The 24,549-nt window shown below is 41.0% G+C and overlaps 1 protein-coding gene across 2 annotated transcripts in view; it reads left to right on the forward strand.

Annotated features, from left to right (window-relative positions):
* ADCY5 (adenylate cyclase 5) overlaps positions 1–24,549 on the forward strand; it is a 217,085-nt gene that overhangs the window by 101,234 nt on the left and 91,302 nt on the right. For both annotated transcript variants that reach the window (XM_013171234.3, XM_013171235.3), the window contains exon 2: positions 24,115–24,264. In XM_013171234.3, the coding sequence (XP_013026688.3) occupies positions 24,115–24,264 (150 nt within the window). The remainder of the gene's footprint in view (positions 1–24,114; positions 24,265–24,549) is intronic.

A 24,549-nucleotide genomic window follows, 5' to 3' on the forward strand; every position in this document is an offset into this window, starting at 1 on the left:
CTAGCACAGGCACCCAACTGGAGCCACTTCTGTGCTAGTTTGATGGATAGTATTTATGATCAGTAAGAGATCTGCGTAGTAGAGATGAAAAAAAGATAATTAGATTCAAGAGTCGCCTACATAAATCTGTGAAAGATTGCCTGCGACACCGTGGTCCTAGTTTCTATTTCATATTCTCTCTGGGCGTGAGTGGCAGGATGGCTGTGGCACCAGCTTATCGGACCATTTTTAAGGGGACCACATTCTCCATGAAAACAGCAATATTGCATGTGCTGTTGGCAGCAGATCTCTTTCCTCCTACCCCTTCCGCTATCATCCCTCTGATTTGCTATGTTGATGTTCTTTAAAAAAAGAAAAAACGCAAAAACTGAAGTCTTAGTCAACTGAAGTCTAATAATATGTACTGTCAGAGCAGCAGCTTTTTTTTTCTCAAGATTTGTCTTTTTAGTACTGTTTTAGGTCACGTTGTGTCATTTTACACCTGTCCAACCTTGTGTAAGGCTTCGTTGGGGTTGTACAAGGACAGGCGTGGGTGGAACTCAGTGTTTAAAACCTTGTATGGCTGTTGACAATGTGTGAGAAGGGAAGAGCCCTCTGCTTCCCAGACCCCAAATTAAGCCTGCAGGGCTGACAGCAAAGCAATTCTTGTAATGGTACATGGAGCTAATTTGTTATGAAATCAGAGAAGCAATAAATTTGGAAAAAAAAAAAAAGAAACATTCCAAGTTTAGAGTAGTCTGGAGGGAAATTACACTGTGAGCTCTGCACTCTGCTGCTGCTAGCTTGGCATCTGGTAGACCTGGGTAGCAATAGGGTATGGTGGGTTCATCCCCTCACGTTTTCCCTTCCGTGATATGGGGGGCATGCAGATTTCTCCACTGCAACTTAAAATCAAGTGAATTCTTGTGTGTTTGTTTGTTTGTTTGTTTGTTTTCCCACCCAGGGTTCTCAGGTGTGCCGCTCATTCACAGCCCGGAGCTGCTAGTTAGCGTGGAGTTGCTGTGATCTTTAAAGAAGGGCAGGCTCAGCTGTTCAGGCCCTGACATTTCTTGTCCCTGCGACTCAGGGTGACCTGCTCTGGGCCAGCTGCTTACCGGCAGCAGAGGAAGAGCTCCCTGGCCTCGGCCAGAGCGAACTGAGCTACATCTGCGAGATGTTTTACAGGCAGATGTGAGCCCCTCCGAGCCAGCGAGCAGCCACGTGGCTGCATCACCCAAGCCCGGAGCTCTGTGTAGGAGGGCTCACAACTATCTCTGGGGCACCCACGTGTCGTCCCGATGGTCTGCATCATCCACAGCACTCGCTTGCTCGTTATGCCTGCGAATAGCCTGCAGATGTGCTCGGCACAGGGAGCATGTGCTTTGTGGCAGTACAGCCCTGAGCAAAGTCGGCTGCTCACTTTGCAGCCGAAGTGCAGTGAGGAGGGCTTCAGGCTGCTGAGAGGGGTTGGGCACAGGGCAGCACAGGTTTCCTGTGACCTCTGAACAGTAAGCAACTTGTCTGCAAAATCTAGGCTTCATCAGTGCTTGAGTTTTTAAGGCATTGCCCATGCCAAGCTTTTTCTGTACAGGCAGCAGCTGGGAAGTGCTAGTCAAATACAGGGTTTCTGTGCTCCTCTATTCATTGCAGGGCACTATTTTATTCAGCTCTATCGCTGTTTCTGAATTAATGACCAGAAAGAAACAGAGGTCCTGCAGATAGTGTAGGCTATGGGAAATTGCAGCAGTGCTGAGATAACATAGTTGGTACCAGTACGTCCTGCTCTCATGCTTTCCGAATTACTTCTGTTAAAATAAACAAATAAAACAAGAAAACTCGGCTGGCCTGGAAACCCTTAGGCACACTTAACTATTTTGTGTTGAAAAATGTAAAGAAAAATTCATCGTCTGCTTGTTATTTTTGCTGTTTCTTTTTAAAAATTCCTTTACAAAAACAACAAAACAGTTTTATTCATTGTCATAAGCAAATGTGTCTCTGGGGAAGACGAGGCTTGCATGGGAGGAGGAAAGAGTGCTTCACGTTGCCGTTGGAAGTTGGCCTTCACGGCCAGACTGGGACTCAGCGAGCTGGTTGGGGCTTGGTGGGATAGAGGGGATTCAACACCTTCTCAGTCTTAGAGACGGGTGATGAGAAATAACAGTTCTTTATGCTGCCGTAAGTGCATTGATTTCACTTCTTAGAAATTAAGGGTTTAATCTGACTAAACTCCAACTGAAGGAACTAAGATGGCGTTTGCCCAAGGGGCAGGACTGCAGGGTTAAATCACGAAGGGCAGTTGCACTGTGCATGCTGCGCCTTCCACCAGCCTTTCCAACCTGCCATGGGTGTGCCATGTAATAAATCGGTATTAAGCTGTTCTCGCTACGACCAGGACTGGAGCCACATTGTGCTAGATGCTGGGAAGCTGCATGGTAAGAAACTGTGACCTGTTCTGTGAGCATCCCGATGACATGAGAAAGGATATGAAACAAAAGCAATCCACAGCCAAGCTCTGGCACATGGTGATATGAAGTGAGTAGCTGTAGGTTGTGTGGTAGGTCTGCTGCACAGGTGGAAACTGAGCTGAAGTCTCCTGTGCTGTCATTATGTGCTTCAAAAAATTATCTTTCCTTTATTGTTTTTGTTCTTCTCACTTGACTGCTCCAATTTATCCCATCAGCTCTTGTGCAGAGAACGGTATAGATGAACCGGCAAGTGTGACTGGGCTGTCCCCTTGTCCCTCAAGACTGCTTGTTCTCAATCCTCTGCTATCCTCAGTAACATAACTAAAGGACTGCAGGTGGCTGGATATTACACTGGCAGGAATGGCAAGCATCCTTGAGTCTGTTTCTTTTGAAGTTAAGCTTTTGTGGATAGCATCTGCATTTATGCAAGATACTTTCATATCCAGGGTTGCATTCATTCCAGTTTAACCTAAAGAAGAGATAGGTGCTGCTTTGAAGGCATGGGTCTGCTCACCCAGTTTTTTCCTTAGCTTCTTTCCTCTCCCTGTGTTCCCGTCTTTTTGACAGAGAATTGGGAAGGACAGTGGGCTCTTGCCTGTATTGTACCATCTCTCCAGAGAAGCAGCAGTGGCCAAGGAGGTTCAGCATGGCTGCATTGTTCTTAAGTATGCAGGAACAAGAAATCCCCAAAAGTAACTTTTATGTTTGTGCTTGCTGGGAACACCGTAATAAATTAAAAGTTCAGGAATGCCTTGTTCGTGTGCAGCCTGTACCACAACATCATCAGCAAAAGCAAGGAATCAATCTTTCATCCAAGTACACGGTAGCCATGGGGCTCAATCTCTTTTCTGGTGATGTTTTATCTTTCCTTCCCTGTTCCGTCTAACCCTTTGTTTGCTGTATTTGAGGGGCAGCCTGCACCTTGGTCTATGGTTTTGGGTCTTGAAAGGGTTTCGTGAGGCTACATTAGGGATTAGGGAAAGCCAGCAGGTGTCTGCAGTTGAATTCAGGGAGAAGGCATAGCCTGTGCCTTGGAGCCCCTGAGCCTGTGTGTGTGATGCAGAAGCTTGGTGTCTCTTGAAGTCAGTGTGCCAGGCCATGGATTAAAGCTCTGCGGACTTAGTGGGTTGTGACAATTGCACATTGGTGAAGGCACTTTGAAAGGGCTTTCAGACATGTTTTCTGCAAGTGCTGAACTTGATCAAGAGCTGAGACTGGTAGCATGAACCGTGAGGAAAGAGGGGAGAGGGATGTAAGAAATCATTATTTGTGGCTGGCCATGCACTGGTGGGATGAGATGGTTCAAACTGGGGTATACTGGTAGTACCTGTAAGACCATGTCTTGCAATCATGGGCTCTGCACACTCATTTACTCAGGCCACAGCTCTTGTCATACATGTGGGCATTCAAACAGCCATGTTGGAAACTGCATCCCATCTTATTATTATTCTTTCTTTTAAATGTTGTAATTCAACTGAGGGTAAAGAATCACAACAGAATTTGGGACCTCAAAATCTCTGGGACTGCAGGAGTCAGCACTTAAAGGCAGCTTTGCCTCTGGTCGTGGCATCAAGTTCCTTTTGAAGCCTTTGAAGTCATCAGGGCTGGAGGGAGAAAGTGTTGTGTTGTTTCTTTAAAAAGAAACATGCTTCAGTTATATTTGCAGCTGAGTTTTTAATGGCTGAGAATTAAAGCATGTTTTATTTGGCCTTTGATTTTAGTGCATTTTTCTCCCCTTAGGGGGACTCTAAACCAAGGCGCAGCTTGAAACACGGCAGACTGCAGTGCACCGACTTAGCCGTCGCCAGCATGGTCTTTGGATGCTCTGCGGAGCTCAGCGCTCACGATTTGTGCTCCTGCTCTCCCTGGTTTACTTGCCTGGCACCTCTTTGCATGTGCCGTGCCTCGGCTCACGCAGCAACAAGTAGCCTGTGGCTGACGTTGTGGCTTGGAGTGAACTGGAGTAAACTTTGTGCATTGGCCCTGGAGACCTTCATTTCTAATCAGCTCCTATTAAATTACTATGAATCTGATAAAGGGAAAGAAGCTCAGTTTAAAAAGGCGCGGATAGACACTTAATGTGATTTAATGTATGTCTAAATAGTTTAGCTGCTTATCTGCACATCTGGCCTAAATACTTGTGCAAATCTGACCTGTACTGTATTTTAACCATATTGGCACTGGAAGGAGAGAAGGTAGATGATGCAGTTAATAGGTTACAGCTTGATCCCCAGTTGTTCCTGGGATCATCAGGCTTCTTGCTGACTGTGCTGAGTACAAAGAAAAGTACTGGGACAGCGATGGCAGTGGCTAAGCAAAGTGCTCTACACTGCAGGTTTTTCCAGCAGGATTTAGTTCCCTGCCCTGCTGTTTCCACAGAAACCACTGCAGACACAGGTATTAGTCTCCTGAGTAAATGTTTTGAATCCACCTTTAGGCTCGTCCTAATTGTTGTGCAAAACTTGTGCTGCACGTATGCCACGTGAGGAGGGGTGTGAGAGCCCTCTGACCAGAGAAAATGGAGCGATCTTCTCAGCCCTACATTCGGTGCACCTTACTTGGTGGAACCTTTAGCACATCACATCAGATGTGTGGCGTGGGCAAAAAGAAAGTCTGAGCAGCACCTTATTTTGTCCTTGTTTCATACTCCCTGCCTGACCACCAGTGTTACTACCTTTGTGTGATCAGCAGGACAACTCGGCTGACTCAGCTCACTCCAGCAAGCAAGAAGACAGGGTAAATTTAATTTATTTGTTTATGTGAATTGAAAGCAGTTTTGTAAGTATCTACAATGAAAACTTTTTCAAGTAGGGGAAGGGGGCATGTAATTTTATTATCAAAATTGATCTTCAGAGGCTTGTGCTCATGTGGCAGATAAGCTTACAAACATCCTAGCTCCAACTTTCTGTATGATGTTTTCAGTGTCCCTGGAAAAATTCGCAGAATTGTACTATTACCTGGTTCATTGAATTTATGTGAATATAGTAGCAATCATTCTGATCCATAATCCTTTGGATACTGAGTACAAACTGCTTCATAGTTTCATTGAGATCATAAAAAATGGCCAGTGAGGTTCCTACAAGTCCTCCTCACACTTGCAGGTGGAAAGTTGTTTCATGCAGAATAGAGATAATTCTCTGATTCTTTTTATGAAGATGCCATTCTTTGGATCACAATGGGTTTATTTCTTATTATTTGAGATTTTTACAGCTGTCAAATGTTTCCAGCCCTTCATGTGTTTTGGACCTGGAATCACTTTCTCCTCTCAGAGTTCATAAAGGGAAGAGTGTATGGTTAAGGTAAATTCTTTGTCTTTCAGCATTTCTGACTCCAAGTGACTGAGCAAGAATATTTTGCTTGTTTTTTCCTGCATGGCTGTTCTCACGGAGGCTGAGACAGAGAAGGAACTAGTGAATGCTTTCGTTAAAGTATTGGGCAATTTGGCTCTTGAGAAATCTGTATGCAAATCCTGGCTTTGCCTTTGGTTTCTTCTGTGACCTTGGACAAATTCTTTGCTCTCTCTGTATATATGAAACATGAGGGTAATATCTCTCTCATTTGCAAGGGCGTTATAACAATAGATCTGTAAGTACATGAGGGGGCGTGGAGGCAGTAAATGTCGTCAAACCAAACTTCTGCCATTTTATCACCACCCTTCTATACTGCCGTAAAGAAGGAAGCTGAAAAACAAATGTTTTTTTTTTACATCTCCTAAAATTCTGACAGTCCATATCTCCCATCTACCTCGTGTACTCAGGGCAGTTGGTTTTGGTTTTGCTGGTTTTTTTAATTATCAGGGCACAGGTGACAAAGCTTGCAACATTCATTTTGCCTGAGCGTTGCCATGCTTTCTGCATGTGTTTTAACTCTTTAACCTTCTCCCCTATCTGTCAATTCCACCCCCCCAAATAAGAGCAGTGGAAAACAGTGGAACATTTCTGCTCTGTAAGGTACTTCCCCTCCCTCCCCTTGCTTTCTGTGCCTGGGAAGATAGTGGCCTGCAGTGGATTCCCTGCAGCATCTGCGTTATTGCATACACATGCTTGTGACACTTTAATAGTAGCTGTCAGATAACATTAACGTATTGCTGCTACAAATAAATCAAGCAGGGCTACAAGTGAAGAAGTGAGCAAATGAGAAAGGACAGTCTCGTCCACTGCTATCAGACAAGGCCACCAGGAGTATTGTCTGCTCACTTCACCAGAGAAATTGTTGGCTATATAAAGATAAGCTCAGCAGGGACAGCCAGTCCCCAGCCAGAAGCCCTCCTTCCTGTGACTACCCAAAGAGCTCCATCTACCAATTATTCAGAAAGTGGGGAAGAAGCCTGCTGGGATACCCTTGAAGACCCTCTCTTTTAAGTCCTGAGGACTGATCTCTTTTTGTGAGGAATGATCTCCTGAGGAAGATATGCAGTGTTTAACTGAAAATATTGTTGCTGCAGCAGGGTCCCAAATCTCAGGGTTTCTATCAGGTGGTTTAGCATGGTTGGTGTGCTAAATCCTGTGGCAGCAGTGGACACTGGTTAAAGACTAAGCAGAATACGTTGAACAGGAAGGGAACAGGCTTCAACCTGCAGCCTGAAACCCCTGTCCAGCCTCCAGACCCTCTTTCTAGGAAAGATGTAGCTAGTGGAGCTAGCTAGCAGAAATCACTGAGAGGGGATAAAAACAGGCTGAATTTACTCCCACAGAATTATAGCCCTCATTTTTTCAGTGTCCTACCACTTAAGGATATCCGTTTTATGGCTCTCTTTACAGTTTGGAGAAGTTTGTTAACTTGACACTGCTTATAGAAGGCTTTTTTATCCACTAGTGCAGATGTTTCCAAACTCAGGAGTGCAAGTTGCACCTGGAATATTGTCCTCATACTGCTTGTAGAGATTATGGAAGTATTTCTTGCATTTGAACACTGTATTAGAAAATCAGCCAGTGTTAACTTGCTTCCAGCTTAGATTGCTGTACACTTAATGCACTGACTTGTCAGGCTCTGCAGCTACACTGGCAGTGAAAGTTTGGCTTTTGAGAGCTGGCATAACGTGGCTGGAAAATTACTGTGTTGGTTCTCCCTCTTTAACTCTTGTTGACATGGTTTGATTACGTTGTGATAGACTACAAGGAAATATAGATTGTAAACTTAATGTATACCAGACCATTGCCTGGTTCCTGAAAAGCATTCAAGTGTCACTTTGAGTGACTCTGTGATTCAGACAAGTCCTTTGCACAGAAAGCTTAGAAAGTTTCAATAAATTTAAAAAAAGCACAAACTTCTTTCAGAAACAGTTGCTTTTACTGTGTGAAGGTGGAAAGTTATTTCTTGCAGATCCAGCTGTGGAAAGTAGCATCAGTACTTTTGTTTAATTTATACATGATTGTCGTGTTCTTAAAATTCTCACTGTGACAAGTCTTTTGTATTTCCTTAAACTGGTGAAGGGTTTATTATGCTGAATTTGACAGGTTAATGATCAAGTAGGAAATCACATAACACTTGTTAGAGCAGTTTCTGATGATACAAAATTAACTCTATCCTTTCTACGGGTAAAATCAGAAATTAAATCTAGAGTTTGCAGGTAGGGGAGAGATTGTAGCAGACAAGTACCAAGAAGACTGCATAAGATAATACTCACACATTCCCTACTTAAGTGTTGTATTTAGTGTAGAGAAAGAGATGTAAACCCTCATACAGAAGATTGTAAGTCAATACCTAACTAGTGGGATTTGAGGGGGTGTTGTGTGGGGATAGGTTGTTCTAGTGATAGATTGGCCTAATGCAGGATTTCTTGAAGCATCTTTCTCTGAAGTATCAGGGTTGGAGTTTGCTCGTTTATCAGATGGAGGGATATTTGGTGGTTTGTGTGCTAGTTTGAAAGACTGAGTCTGTTAGAAGTGGACTGCCACCCTGTATTTATTCAGTCTTTAGCTTCCTTGCTGGAACCACTGTGAAGTGTTGGTTTGAAAGGAAACATTTGTGATTTGGGCATTCCCTGATAGTATGATGAGGGAAGCGATATTGACAGCAATACTGACATGCCATTGCTAATAATAAGGATAATACTAAAAAGCAGTAAAGCAGTGATCAAAATAAAGGCAGTTGCTTTGGCCAGCATTGTTCTAGATTTGTGCTTGTCATTTTGACAGCAAAAGACCTCACAGCCTGTTTTCAGTCCTCGTATGGGTATGTATTTTAATAACATTTTTTTCCTGCTCAAGCAGAGCAAAGCCAGAACAAGCTGTTCTTCTGGATTCCTGTAGTTCATTTATTCCCAGTGGATTCCAGTGGGAAATAAAATCAACAGCCTCTCCACTTTTGAACAGTGACCCTCACTGCATTTGCTAATACCACTCAGTGTTTGTCTCCGTCAAAACTCAGGATATAATTGCTAGACCAGAACATGCAGGAGAACAAGAACTGAGATTTATGAGATTCAAAAAAGTACATGAATTACATTTGATTTTGGGTGCCCAAAGACTGCACCTTACTTCAGGAGCAGCTCATTTGTTTAAACAGCTTTTAAGTTTCAAACTTTTTATACAGATAGTTTCAGCTCCTAAAACCACATCATCAAAGCATCTTAATGAGCTGGTACAAGTTATACACCTGAAAATCTTTGAGTGTGTGGGCTTAGATGCCAAAAATTGATTTCCCTCTGGGGCCAGGAGAAAAAAGATTTTTTTTTCATCTCCTAGTTAAATTTGCATTTGACTTACCTATCACTTTGTGCTGCTTAAATGGATTAGTGACTGAGTCTTGCAGCACAGGAGCTGGAGAGTATTTCCAATGAGTGTACTTTGAAAATGCACAAAATGATTTTAATTCACCTGTTGCAGAGCAATTAAAAGTGGGTTCTGTAACACACATAGCAAGAAATAGAGGTAATAGCCAGATGACAGAAGGGAAAGGTCAATTTACCAAAATAAAAATGGATAGGAACTCCGTCTAATATCTACTTGAATAGAGGGTCTCCTAGAGGTGCTAAAATTGTGGCTGAATCTTAACCCTCAAGGTCTGGACTAGAACTCCACTTTCTGTACGCCTTGACAAGTCAAGAAGGACTCAAATGCTCAGGCAGGTGGCGGGCCGGCAGTGGGCAGCAGCCACCATTTTGTCTCCTCCCGTTGCAGTGAGAAAGGGGCGAGGGGGAGCAGCGTGTTGCTGGTGCGCTGCGGTTCCTTGAATTCTGAATTTTGTGTGGTACTCTATGGAGCTAGGAGTTGGACTCGATGATCCTTGTGGGTCCCGTCCAGCTCGGGGTATTCTGTGATTCTGTGAATTATACTCAGGTATGCAGACAACAATGTAGTTGGGGGCCTACAGATCAGAGCAAACTGTGGTGGAAGGGGAAGTATATGAAAAAAGGTATTTTCAGAAACATGATAGTTTCTTTAAAAGATAAAATAAAACCTGTATATGGAATTGTCACAACTGTTTTTCCCTTATTATTAGATCCTTCCAAATAGAAAGAAGATCGTAGGACCTTTGATTCCAACAAATAGCTAGACTGAATTTCTGTAAAGCATTCCAAGGTTTGGAAATGTGTAATATCCATTCAATTCACTGGCTATTAATACAAACAAACAAACAAAAACAACAAAAAACAACCACCCTCCAATTCAGTCATCTTTACTATACAGACAGAGGTAAATGATCACTTAAAGAAAAAAAAAACACTTGATAGTTATAAAAATTAGCAAAGATAGTTTCAGTGATTAAATAAATTCTGTTGTGTGAATAAAATACTCGTGATGGTGCCAATATTTTATGAGTCTTACCACAAAGTGCTTGACTACTTGAGGTGAAAGGTGGAGAGAGGATTAATTAAATGTTTGTTGGTTCTCTGAAGAGTCTTGTAGCAATCATACTGTGGGGATGAATTATAGCACATACAGGTAACAACACATCTGTTCATTATAAGCTATTCAATGGTAGAGCTTCTCTTGCTCTGTTTTGAGAAGATCTGACACAGAAATAGTAATGGAGAAACTCTGGTTGTGTCTTGTATCCTTGGGATCCCCCCAGCCCGGCCTGGCTTCAGGCCACAGCACAGTGTGGAAGCAGTATGAGTTCCTTGATCAGTGGCGATTACCACCCATTGAGCAAGTGTCAAGTGTGGGTGTTGAAAAATATTGTGGACATGCCCTTGGTACGTATTGAGAACAGAGGTAAAGGTAATAAATAGTCTGTCACTGTTGTCCATTTGCCTAAAACCTTTCTCATGAAAGGACAAATTCCTATGTTGTGCATTGCCTTGTTGTGCCTTCATGTGTTGCATTCTCTATTGAATATTCAGAAGTTTGGCATGGTGAAACAAAATAGTTTAGAGGGACCAAAGGTATTTAATTGCTTAGTGCTTACTGCTGATGAATTATTGTATGAGCTATGTCAAGGAACACTAGAGTACTCAAATAGGCACCTAACATATCTAAGATCAGGAAAGGTGTAGGCTACGTGCCTTTTTAGTCATGAGATAGCATGAAGAAATGTGTGCTGTCTGTTTGATACAACTGTTATAGATGGAGTAGTTAAAAGGCGGCTTGATTGAACATGTTCTGGGTGAAATTTAACTGTAGTTAGAATGAAGCAATTCTGCAGAGCTGGGGAAAAAAATTAGATGCCATGGCATAGGATTGTTCACCTCCCCTGAGGGAATTGCACCTGCTGTTATTAAGATGATTTTCTATGTAGGGGATCTTTGACTGCTTCCAGACACTTTACAAATAGGTATACTTGAGCACATTTTCCATCCGCTTTCAGTCCGAGGACCAACCTTTTTCTCCTTAAAGTGGAAGCTGTTACTGCCAGGTGCATCTTTTGTTCCTTTGATACTGGAGCTGATATTACACACTCAAACTGAGAAGCAGAAGCAGAGCTGAGAAGACATGCTTGCAAAAGGCACTTCATGGGCAACCAAGTTTCTTCACTATTCAGTGTCAGGTACATTAACTTCTGCTTCTAATGATTTTGTTAAGATATTACATTCAATGGTGGACTTAGGACAATGCACTTTTTAAGTCTTTCTTTCTCTACCCTTCCCCTCTCCGAAGAAATCACCCTTCTTACAATAGTTGGGTTAAAGAAAGGAATGGGAAGTCACCCAACATTATATTCCTGTTTCTGCTGTTTTAAATCTCAAATTCCCTTCCTGAATTCCTTTGGATAGATAACTTCTGGCACTCTATTTCCTGTTGTTTAGACCTGATGTATGCATAATTGGATCAAATCATGATTAGATGCTAACATCTGACCCATATGCAGTGGTAGAAAACAGTGGGGAAGGTAAATACCCTCCTTGGCGTCCAAGTTCAGGTTATTTGCTTGTATCAAATAGGTATTGACAGTCAGATAAAACTCAGTGCTGATTTTCCAACTAGTTTCTGTTTGAAAGCAGCACAGCTTGTTCTGAACTAATTAAACAGTCATTCATAGCAGAGATCTGCTGGGTGCCGATAATCAGATATACCGATATTACACTGTAAAAATGGTATTTTAAGGGCAAATTGAAGCTGTGAAGTTGGGCATTCATGCTAGGAAATATGACATATTGCCTACTGAGCCTTGATTGAAGCTGATAAAAATTTGATTGTGAGCTGATGAATGTTATTCAGTATTTAGGTGGCCTCTGTAACCTTAGTTCTGTTCCCTCATTAAGGCAGTCCCAGGACAAAAATAGTGTTTAATATCTGTGTGCTCTGCCAGCTAGGTGTTGCAACAGAGGACCATTTGGTTCTCTGCAGACCTACCATTTGAAGGGGCTGTAAACCTAGTTTGTTATTGAGCAGAAGTTATTTTACAGGTGGAAAAAGCAATGGAAAAAATAGTTTTGAATTCAAGTTGTAAAAGAAAAATGCGTAATCATCAGAGAAAAAGTATAAATGTTTGTGCTTCTCTTTTTTTAGTCATAAGCAAAAAAGATACATCTGAGATGGTGTATTTTGTTGCTTGTTTTTTAAGAGTTATATGATACTACTTTCTGTAACTTCTGATGAAAGCATTTTGAGAAGCTTTTCTACTATTTAGGAAAGATATTTGACATTATAGTTCCCAAAAGAATAGTTGGTTTATTTTAAAGACTGTCTTGGAGACTGCAGTGGATGATAGAAGTCAATGGTAGAGAAGACCCAGTTAAATCTCTTATACATGTCTCTTCTGTTTCTGTTTTCTCCTTGGTTTGCACTGCCTATCTGGAGTTATGACTTTCTTCTTCTGTTTACTGTTATTTTACAAGCGCTGCAGCAGTATGCGTGTTAGAGCATTTGGGCCTTCTGTATAGCAGCTGATGTATTCGTTATCATTGCGATCTGTCAAGGACCACCTGCTTTGCCTTTGAAGGGGTATCTCATGTTTGCTTATTATTGATCATCATAAAGCACTAAGAAGTGTTTGATGAGCTAAGATCGTGGAGATTAATTCAGCATTTTCTCTAGCTCTATCTGTCTTAAGTTGATAGAGTTAAACTGATAAGAATAGAGAACTGGATCCAATCAAAAGCTTTTCTATCAAAAGCTACTTGGTAGCTCCCTATTGTATTTAGACCAACAAATGGTATCAGATTACAGTAGTATGCCAAAGAACCAGTTTATGATTTCAGACTGCGGGCAGGGAACTGATTACATGCTGGGGCACGGAAATGATCACATGCTAAAATATTTTTCTCCATTTTATGCCATTTTTAAAATTATCGTTATCTCTTGATAATTTCTTTTTTGTTTGTTTGTTTTCACATGGCTCTCATTTCTTAGACATAAAGGCCATAACTGCACCTCATTTTCAGCAGACAGCAAAACCTCTCTCAGCTATATTTTCCTCTTAAAGCAATTACTTGTCCAGTTACCTTCCATGTTTGAAGTATTTTTCATAAACTCATTTTGTTTTCAAGTGTACTAATAAATCTCAAAATAATACAAAATGATGAGTTGTGAAAGGCTTACTAGGCACAGGTACTGTATTCTCGGAAATGAAAAATCTGTTGCAACACCATGACTAAATGTTTAAGCAGTGGAGCAACAGATGATGTTCACTGGGAAAGTAGACTGCAAAGTGATTTATTCATGATCAATATTACCCACTCCAGGGAAAGTATCTCTTTGGGATGTATAAAGACAAGTACTGTATATAATATAAAGGAAACAAGTAAGGCTATCCAATGCCATTTAAACTTCAACAGGATGGTTGTATCAGTTTTTGGATACCATACTTTTTAAGAGGCAAGTAGAGAACTACATAGTCCATAGGGTTTCTTAAGTTCCTTACTGTCCTGTTGTTACGTTGTAAAAAATTCTGAAATTAAAAGAAAAAAGTCTTCCTTTTTTTTTCTCTATTTCTTCTTCAGATTAGGTTACTTTAAATATTTGTAATTCACTTTTTTTTCAAAGTCCCCTTCTATGATGTACACTATCCTCTTGGGGAGGTCAGTATGACATTAGGTCTATTTTAAGTTCACCTCAGAAAACCTATTCAGCTGCATAATCTCTGGTAATGATCTTTGGGAGAGTAAAAGTACATGCTCAATTACAGACTCAAAATTTTCCACTAGCTAAAGAAATTTGGATTTCTTTTCTTCATATCCTGCCCAATTCTCAGCAGACCCAGCTTATTTCATATGTCAGAATTCAAAGACTCTTCCAAATTGTGCATCTTGAGCAAAATTATCTTGATTTGTTTGTTTCTGTTAGGCATTTGAATTTTTACAGTGTTATAATACCAATATTTCCAGGATATTCGTCTTATACATTTGCTAGCGAGAGCAGAAGGTCCTAGCAAAAATAACCATCAATTGTAGCATATCTCAGTTCAAGAAGCCAGCTTCTTGCCATTTCATAATGTTTAAAGAAATTAACGATGCAGTCTCGTGGTATGGGACTTGGAGAATGTTTTCAATACTTATGCCTTGAAAGTATAACTTGAATTTTTTTCCTTCAGATATTGCAAAGCAATTGAAAATGTGCCCTGCACTGCGGAAAGCACATCTAGTAGCAGAGTAACCAAGTTGTTGGAACTAGCAGAAAAGAACAAGGTTCATCTTGGCTTATTTAAAAATACTAGTTTGGTTTGATCCCGGAATTGTGAGGCTGTGTGTTTGTGCGTATGTTTGGAGGAAAGACAGGACGGGGGACCTGAGAAGAGAATCCAAGGTGGACAGCAATGAGAGTTACAGTACAAGTGAAGAATTGCAGGTCTAAAAGCAGAGGAAAGAGGGGCTCTATATAGTGAAATAAAGGCAGGCTAAATTATGTTGTGTAATTTGTATTACACAGAGCTGGTTGTAAACACTGCTGTTAGGTTGTCTTACTCTTGTCTGTATAAACAATTCTGAAGAGTCTGTTGGAGCTTCTCTCTAAAATCACTATTGTTTTTCTGTAGACCTTCGAAATTCGGTATGACAAAGCTGAAGGCCAAGGAATGTGCCTTCAAGCTGTCCATTGTGCTCAATTAAAATTTGGTGAGAATTTGCCTACTTACCTTTTTTTTTTTTTTCCATTGCTGAAACTCAATCTGTATGCTCAACTGCTTATGAAGCCTGGCTGTAAGACACAACAATGAACCTCAACTTGTATGCGTCCCCCCCCAATGCAGACACAAGCTTAGCTTAGTGTAACAGCTAGCAAAACAGCACGTTGGCTTTTAAAGAAGGGTGTTCAGTTGGGATCCTCTTAGATCCCTCCTAGGTAGGCTTGTACGTTAGCAGGGGCTGTGCACGCTCTGTGCTATCTGTTAGGAGTGCTGCTCCTTTGCCGCGTGTGGTAAAAGTCACTGCTTCAGTTCAAGAGCAAAGACTTAGTGGTTCTTGGTGAGTTTTGTATGTTAAAAATGTGTGTTGGGATATGGGTTTGTGAGGAAGGAGCCTAGCTGGTGGGAACCTGAAGCAACAGAAGAAGGAAGGGGGTTGTCCTTAAAATGAAAACAACAGAAAATAATCCATCTGTATTCCACTCTTTCTCTCATCTTCTATTTCTTCCCACACAAACAAGCAAAACCAACCTAACTCACCACCACCCAAAAAACACACACTCAACTGTCTGGGAAATAATGATTTTTATATTTTACAGACTGTATTTAGGGCACTCATTTCTGCCTGCTGAGCAATTGGCAAATGCTCTTTTTTCCCAGATAAATAAGACTTTCATGTAACTAGATAAATATTTTTGTTTTCCGAGTGACCTGGAGGTGACGCCTGTGCTTAAATGACTGTGGAAGATAAGGGGTGATGCACTGCCTGTGTCTGAGCACAGGGCTCCCAGAGATATTCCCAAAAACACTAAGGACTGGGGTGCGCTGTGGTGGGGAGGCAGAGGGATGTTGATGTTGAGGGATGTAATTTTGCTTATTTAGTGTGGGCATTTTTTCTCATAGGCACTGGAAGCAGCACTGGTCTTGGGAAACATGCTTCTCTGTGAAGCGTGTTTGCTGGCAGCAGGCTGATTGCAAGGCAGAGCACCCCATGCCAGGAGGATGGAGAGGGCAGGTGGTGGCAGCTGTGGAGGTGACCGTGAAGAACTGGGATGGGCTGTGGATGTCGCCTTGGCTGAGATGTTGTAGGAAAATACTGGCTGCCATGTACAACCTGATCCCAACCAAAAAAAATGCAGAAAAGCAAAGCAGGCAAAGGCCTGCTCCCATCATGGGTCAAATCAAAATACACATTTGCTTGCTGAGTTAGTGTATATTAAATGGAGTTTCATGCATTTGTCACTATAGTGAACTAATTTTAACAGGACCTGATAGAAAACCTAAGCATTTGGCTTTCTTCATATCCCCTCCAATAGACAGGAAGGAAATATGATATAGGAGATAAATCAAGCACCTTTCTGGACCTTTCTCACTGATTACAGCTTTCTCTAGCTGCAGAGGGCAACAAGCAGAACCTTGAGAGTATAACCAGACTTCTTAATCCAACTTCTGTGCAATTCCAATTTTTTCTATTACACCCCGTGTCTTCTTTTCTCAACAGCTCTCCTGCCTTGGGAGTGGTAGGATTGGCAGGAAGTGTACCCAAAGCCAAACATGCTTAGAATCATTTGCAGGTTTTCCTGGGATGTCAGGGTTTTGCTTAATTTTCTAAAGCTATAGTTATTGCCTAAATTGCCTAAGCAATCATGCATCTGGGCAAATCTTGTAGAGTTGTCAAAATTATCATGACTTACCTCACGTGTGAAAATGTCCACCCAATGACTGGTAAGAGTCGTGCACAGAAAGACTAGGAGCTTTCATCCACTTCTGGCACCTCAAGGAGATGTACCTCATGTCTGAAGTCCTCTTTGAAGAGCTCGTGTTTCAGTGGGGCTGTATTTGGTTGCTCAAGCCTTTGACGTGAGATACCTCTGTTGATTGGAAAAAAACGCACGTCCAACACAGTGAATTCATGCACAGCACAGATGTGTTTTCACTAGGCTTAAGTCAGGTGGGCTGGCACGTTAAACCTGCCCAGAGCTGCAGGAGTCCCCCCCTTCATTTCTAGCACATTTTGCCTCGTGGAGGCTGTCACAGCGCCTGGCGAGATGTCGGCTTTGAAGGTGGCCAAGTGCACAGCTTGTGCTCAGCTCTCCTGCCAGTGGGTACGTGGTGAGGAGAGGCGTCTGGCTGGCGAGATGCTCAGATAAGGAGCCGGAGGAGACAGCCTGGGTGCAAAGACTTAGCAGAAGTGGCAATTTAAATGATAAGGTAAGGGTTGAATTGTTAATGGGGCAAGGGAAGGGAGAAACGTCCCTGTTCCCTGTCCGTCACGCTTGGCTTGGGGCTGCCACCTTGCTTCATCCGTTCTCCATCAATGTTCCTCACATGACAACTGGCCCTTATTCGTAGCTCACTGAGTTTGTTAAGAGTAACGATGCATGGAAACTCGGTTGCTGTGGAGATTCAGTGAGGATGGACGATTGGACCTGGGGATCTCCTTCCCTGCTATTTTGTTTCTAGCGGAGAATAATGCTTCCTCCCTACCAGGTAGGGCCACCACGCAGAGGATGCTTTGCTGGGATCATGATAGAGTTCCAGGAAAATTTAGACACAGAAATAATTCTTTTAGTTGGTGTTATGCCAAGATTTGGTCAGGACAGTGTATTCTCCTCCTCTGCACCTTATCACTCAGTAACTCAAGAAAATAGGATCTTGCTGAAATCCCAGTGGAAAAATTAATTCCAAAAAAAAAAAAAATGCTGATGAGGAAGTAGAATTTATCAGTTTGATGTAGGAATGTTTCCTGTTGAGCTGCTTGCTAAAAATACATTTGTTTGTAATATTTTTGTTCTTTAATAAAATTGTGATTAAAAGTTTTAGTTATAAACGCAAATCATAAATACTGTCCTTTATGGTTCTGTGTTCCATATGGCAGTGAGGATATCAGCAGGAAGGAGCGCATGGAAGGTTTGCAATGACAGCAATCAGTAAATGAATGAAAATCTTGTAGAACAGGGTGTGAGGTTAAAATTAAGAAAGCAGCAGCAAACATTTGGCTGTCATCTGAAACAACTGGAAGAACTGAAAAATATCAAAATGTTAATTTTTTCCTCTGGATGAGGTATGCAATATATTATGTCTTTACCTGCAGGTATGTATTTTAAAGCTGATTTAGATATTAATTTTTTATTCTGAAGACCGAACTTATGTGGGGCAAAATAATTGTTTGCCTTTCCCCTGGGAGAAGAAGAGCATCACATATTGGGGTGGAAAGGTGAGGTGGTCACTGAAATATACAGAATGGATAGCTCCAGTGTAGTACTTCTATTGACTGGAATTCTTCAGCAAAGATATTCACAAGCGGCATGAGGGTTATTTCGGTGTTTTCAGCCCTGGTACCACTGCTTCACTGTCAAGAAGTAACTTTATGCTGAATGTAGAATCTAGCTGAAAGGTTGAAGTAGACACCTTGTGCTCCTTGTAGGCTTCCTAAATGGAAGGAATATGCAAAAAAAGTGTCAAAAGAATTTCTACAAGGAATTTTTTTGTTCTCAACATTAACTGAGTGGATACTCTGCCTATCTAGAGCATCACTCTTTAATAAATTCTGCAGATTTGGGATTGCTAAATTACACCATGACATAGGGAAGCATTTAAATTTTCAGAGCTGGCTTCAGTAGCACTACTCATACATAAAGTGCACTTAGAGAAGTCTTTGGAAGATAGTGGCTATAATCAGTATTCTGTTCTGCTCGAGATCCAGATAAGTGGTTGCTGCACAGAAGTAGCAGAACAGAGAGGGAAGGCACCATTTAGCAACTTCAGAAAATGTGTTCTGAGACTGGTGTATTGATTTAATCTTTTGTTGTTGCTGTTATTTCAAGAACTCAGTAAAAGTACGTGTCACATTTAAAATAGTAATAATAAAAAAACCTCTTCCTAATTTCTTCACTAGTACTTTTCTTGTTCTTTACTGGCCAAGAATGAGGAGAGGACCACATGACTCTATTTAATTATCTTTTTAGCATAATCTACAAGTTTTCACTTTCTTAGTATTCTTAGTTGTAGCTTTGGGAAATGGAAGATGTTGTTGTGTATACAGCACAAATACATGAGTAATTAGATCTTGGAGCCAGCTGATGTTGTCTGTCTTTTTAATTTTCATTATGCCTTTGGCTCTGTAGCTGCTTCAGTTTTCTTGTCGTTGTCTGGTTTTAGTTTAGGTTTATTATCTTACTAGATAGTCGTATATAAAAAGGCAATACAGGGTTAATTGCTGTTCAGGGAAAGTGTTTAAAAAACAATATCAGCTATACCTCATAACAATATTTTTTTCATGTTTGCACTTCTTATTTTTGAAACTTTAAGATGTATCCATATGTCTGATTCTGAATCACACACATAGGTGCTATAGAAATACAATTAGAGCTTTTGTACACCATCATATTTTTGTTCTTATATTCTGTTTCAGATACGTATTAAAATTTTATAACAATTTTTCATTGTTAAAAAAAGGAACTCTCAAAAGTAAATCTAATTTCAGTGTTTGCCCCTGTAATTAATAGTTGGTCCCCTTGGTCAATTCACTATACAACTACTATAAAAAGTAGTCTAGAAATTCAGTTGTTATCTGCTGTTAACCTAGCTGCTGCACCAATAATTGATTTAACAAAAGATTTCCTACTGGATAACTGTTAAGAGAACTGAAAAGCAGAGGCAGAGCAGTGAAAAACTCCAGAAAGATGGGATACGTCATTTGTTTCCTCTAGGTAGTTTTCTGTGACTTTTTGGTCTCTGTGTGTCATTGAATCATAGAGTGGTTTGGGTTGGAAGGGACCATAAAGATGATCTAGTCCCAATTCCCCTGCTACGGGCAGGGATGCTACCCACTAGAGCAGGTTGCTCAAAGCCCCATCTAACCTGGCCTTAAACACTAGGCGCTTTTCTTCTCCTTGTGGCAGTTTTACTGTCCCACAGTAAAAGCTTGAAAAGAGGGTGTCTGCAAAATGGGACTTCATGAAATATCAAGATATTCTGATTTAAATGAAAAATAAATAGAAAAAAATATTGCTGTGGGGTGTTAGAAACTAGTAGAGAATGGCTCGATGCTGTGATCTCAGAACAGAAATAACCCTGAGCCTCTGAAAGAGAAGTTGACCAAAGGAGGGTAACTTGGGAAAAAAAAAAAAAAAGTAAAAAGCTGTGATTATTATAATGAGCTGTGATATTCAGAGGAGTATGGCCCGTATTCTCATGGTAGTAACCAGCTTTGTTTTCTCTGGCGGAGGTAAGGAACTAACAAAATTTATCTTGGTGCTATCCCTCTTAAGCATGTTGTTTACTCTTAATTACATATTGAATAGCAGCTGGTGTTTGAAGAATAATCAAATAGAAAGTTAGTAAGGAGAAGCAGGGCGATAATGATTCAAGCTGATATTTCTTTCTGCTTGTGATGGTCTGGAGGACTCTTGGTGATCACTGAACCATCAGGGTTCCTCCTCAGTCTTGCCTGAAATGCCCAAAACATCAATTTTGTAACAATAAAGGCAGACCAGATTTAGCTCTCAATTTTGATTTTGTAATACCAGGTTTTCATAACTCCTAGAACACGTGGAACTAAACTGTTTCCATCTCTCTCTCTCTATTTTTTTCTTCCTTCCATTACCAAGGAAAAAAATATTGAAAACCGTTTCCTGCAAGAAATTCAACAAAAGCCTTACACTGCTCTGGTTGTGAGCTAAAATCAAAGTGACTGTCCACTCTGCTCTGTTGTTTGAGACTGAGAGATCTATTATTTCAGGGGAATGAAGAAGTCGCGCTAATTTTTTGAGAAACCCTCCAAGTACTTTTTGTTAGATACTGAATTGCCTGTAAAGAGCTCTGCCTCAGTAACATCAGGATAATAGCATTTCACTGCCACACACAGATGCTCTAAGAGTAAACATATTAGTTTATGAAACACTCAAATATGGCAATAGTGTAGGCCAGTTTAATAGCTTATCTAGGATTTATAGGTAAGTGAAGTGGTCTTTTATAAACTATTATTTTCTAAAATCAGAAGGGCAGGAAACTTCCTAGTTTAAATCTCTGGCTAGGCAGGGGAAGGAAATCAGCTCCAAAATAGCCAACTGTATTTTCCCATTGCCTTGAACAGCTCTTCAAGCACAGATTGTCTGAAATAGTTGCCATGATATGTTTTTACTTTTCAGGCCATGGAGCTTAGGGAATCAGTTTTTTAATATCTACATCATTTCTTTCCTCCTGGGACTGAAGCTGGTTACCATAGCAAAATGGCAAGGAAGCTGATAAGCTTGTAGTACCATTTGGCAAACAGGGTACAAATTTATTTTATTAAGACAGCGGACTGTGAAAAAATTGAGATTAGATATTCTTTTTTTTCTTCCGCTTTAGTATAGTTTAAAATACTCATGAAGAAAATTATTGAGAATACATATTGAACAAATGCTCTTGGCTAAATAACAAGTGTTGCTGCAAATAGTAGGAGCTGCAGTTTTAAATCTCTGCAAATTTTTGATACTCTCAACATTGCACTCTGATTTCCCTCTTTCCCTCCCTATGGCATCCCTCAAAGATGCCATACTGTGAATGAAATGAGCTTCTGTTTAACAGAATAGTTACAGGTGTCTGTCTCTTTCTACTTAAAAATTACGTTGTCATATAGTTTTTATTCCCCCTAGACAAAGCGTGGTCATCTGTGCCTGTCTTATAAATCAGTCTGCGAAGTCCCTTGGATACACCCACGAAGGATATACCCACAAAGAGCTTGTCTTCAGCACTGAGCTATTCCTTTTTTTCTGCTCAGTTAACTCCTGAGACATTGCTTGGCATCTAAACCACCCGTTGTCTGCTGTTCTGGGTGCAAGAGTTGAGTCACTATTTTGGGGAGTTTGCTTTGGTTTTGCACTACTAACTCTAAGTGAAACGAAGTCTCGGTTTCTTGGGGTTAAAAAAGAAAACAGAATATTTCCTGAAAGTCATTTGTGCTCTCATCTTTTTCCATTTTGAATATGCGATGCGTGCTGTTTTATGTGCACTGACAGATTTTCCATTTACTGTAAAATTAAATAGTTCCAATAGAGAGGATTTGGGAGTCTTGCTGTAATCCAGCCGTGCAAAACATGCTACTTAGTGTTAACCCATTCGATCTCGTACTAACCATCTTGAACTTGGAGAAGTGCTGTTCCCAAGCTGCCAGTAATGCAGCTGTGAAGGAGGAATCAGAGTAACTCCCAGGAAAGCCTACTTCTTCTCCTTTTTTAAGATGTTTCTTCAAGATAATGAGCACTAGTGTTTTTTTATACTTTGGGGGGATTTTTCATCCTTAAAACCCCACATTTTTGCTCATTATAAGCAAAGCAATGTGATGTAGCAGTGGGTTAGGGTGCCTGGGCAAGATCTAGGTGGCAGCTGGCCGGTGTCTGATCAGTTTGGGGAAGAGATGTGGGACCTCAGACCTGGGAAGATTCAGACAGCCATAGAAAGAGCTGAGTAAGAAGATAATTGTAAGGGGAATATGTGAATTTCGGGTCGGGGCTTATTGCATGTGTGTGTGTATGACCTGTGCCTTAGCCCTTTCTCTGTCCCTTGTGTGGACTCTTTGGATGGAGGGAGCAATCTGCAAGGGATGAGAAGTAGTTTCTTCCTTGGAAACCAGTTACCTGCAGATACGTGTAAGTGATACTGATGATAACCACCCATGGGTATATGTATATATGTATATATAACCTGTGGTCACTGTGTTTTACTGGAATTCCTGAGTGTGGGAACTCGGCGCAGGGATGTAGCCCAGAACGCAGCACTTTGATGCGGGAGCTTCGGGTGTTGCCATCTACTGGCAGCCATCCAGCGAGAGGAGAAGTCCCTCCGCAGTAGTTTAACGTATTGCTTCTTTTGAACTGAAAGATGGGATTTTTCTGTGTAAATCCTCTTTCAGGTCAGAGTTGTTAATAAAACAATTTCTGCTGTCCTCTGCGTATGGATGTAGTCAGTCCCAGCGGGCTTTCTCTGAGACGCCGTTGCTCTTCGGGATGTTAGTGTGTGACACGGGGACAGCTCCTCTCTCCTGCACAAAACGTGGTCTGGGGAGTCCTGAGCACCCACTGTGAGCTTGGGGCTTGACAGGCACCCACATGGGTGCTGATTTTCAGAGCCTGGCCCTGTATTTTCAGGGAAGGGGTTGGTCTGGAAATTACTAGTAACAAAGGCAATGGGTATGTTTGAACTCATTGGAGAACAGGTCAAAGATTCCTATTTTTAAGAATATTGCAATTCTGACAGTCTTTTTTTTTCCCCTAGAAGAGATGAGAGGTGTTCCAAATAAGTCTGTCCTCAAAGGGAGAGACAGTACAGCTTGTGCAGCTCTCCAGAAGTTGTATTTTGACCTCTGTCAAGGGAAATGTTTATATGATACTGTCAAAAGCTGTTTGAACATTATACATGAACCAAATGCTAGCAATGGGCATGTTTCTTTCCTTTTTATTAAAAAATGGTTAGGAAATAAAAGAGTTGCAACACTAGTTTTCAGCAGAAGTTATGTGATTGCTTTGTTACAAAACATACTGCATGTGGAAGCAGAAGAGTGGCATAGCTTTTCTCTTGTACTTGTCCAATCCAAATACACACCAGACTTAATAACTCTCTCTGTAGTCATGTTCATAAAAATGTTAAAAATGTACTTTTAACATAAAATTTTATAACATAATTTATTTAGAAGAACTGGATATTCCAATTGCTCTTAAACCCTGTGAAAAAAAAAACAGCATTTTCTCTTCGTTATTTTAAGCACTATTTCAAAATAGTGGTTTAATGTATCTTTGGTATGTTTTCAGGCCAGATATGTAGGTACATGAGCACAGAAATATTTGTGTTCCTCTGTCAGGTCTGTCTTTATGAGTCCTAGCTGCGTCTTAGCTGACACAGTGGTAGCATTTTTAGATGGATTTTTGTCATAGTAGTTGCAAGGTACTGGATTACCAAAACCAAGATTACAGTATTGCTAGTAAAGTTGTATTTTTACAGTGAAGCAATACACAGTGTTAAGAACATATATTTAAGGCCATATATGGAAGTTTTGTATTTAAAAACTAGAGAAGTGAAATACACTGGAATTAAGAGCTTAAGGTTTAACCATGGCTTGGATCAGGGAGTCATGGAATGGGCTGAGTTCTAGCTGTGCTTTGTTACTGATGGCAGTTTTCCAAAATGTAATCAAGTATTTCTTTTTTTCTTTCTTTTCTCCTTTTTTTTTTCCCTTTTATTGCAGCTGGTCTCCAATGTTCTCATCTTCTCCTGTACAAACATTGTAGGCGTCTGTACCCACTACCCAGCAGAGGTGTCCCAAAGACAGGCTTTCCAGGAGACGAGGGAATGCATACAAGCCAGGCTGCATTCTCAAAGGGAAAACCAGCAGCAGGTAAGACCAACAGTGGGAAATAAAAAATGAAATTGCTGAAATGGAATTAGCATGCAAATTGTTCCTGTAGGATTGGATTTGCAGGCCTCTTGCTTGATGACTGATGCAAGCAAGAATAGGCCAATAGGAGACGGCAGGCTTTTTAAAGGCTTGAAAGAGAACTCAGGGAGTATTTCTTCCCCAGTACACTGATGGATTTGTCCACAGACATCAACAAATTCTGTGGACTCTGCTCTGCAGATGAAAGTTATATAGTACACAGAGTGTGCACTGTTTTTTTGCACA

The sequence above is a fragment of the Anser cygnoides genome, chromosome 6 (assembly GCF_040182565.1).
Source record: "Anser cygnoides isolate HZ-2024a breed goose chromosome 6, Taihu_goose_T2T_genome, whole genome shotgun sequence".
NCBI lineage: Eukaryota > Metazoa > Chordata > Aves > Anseriformes > Anatidae > Anser > Anser cygnoides.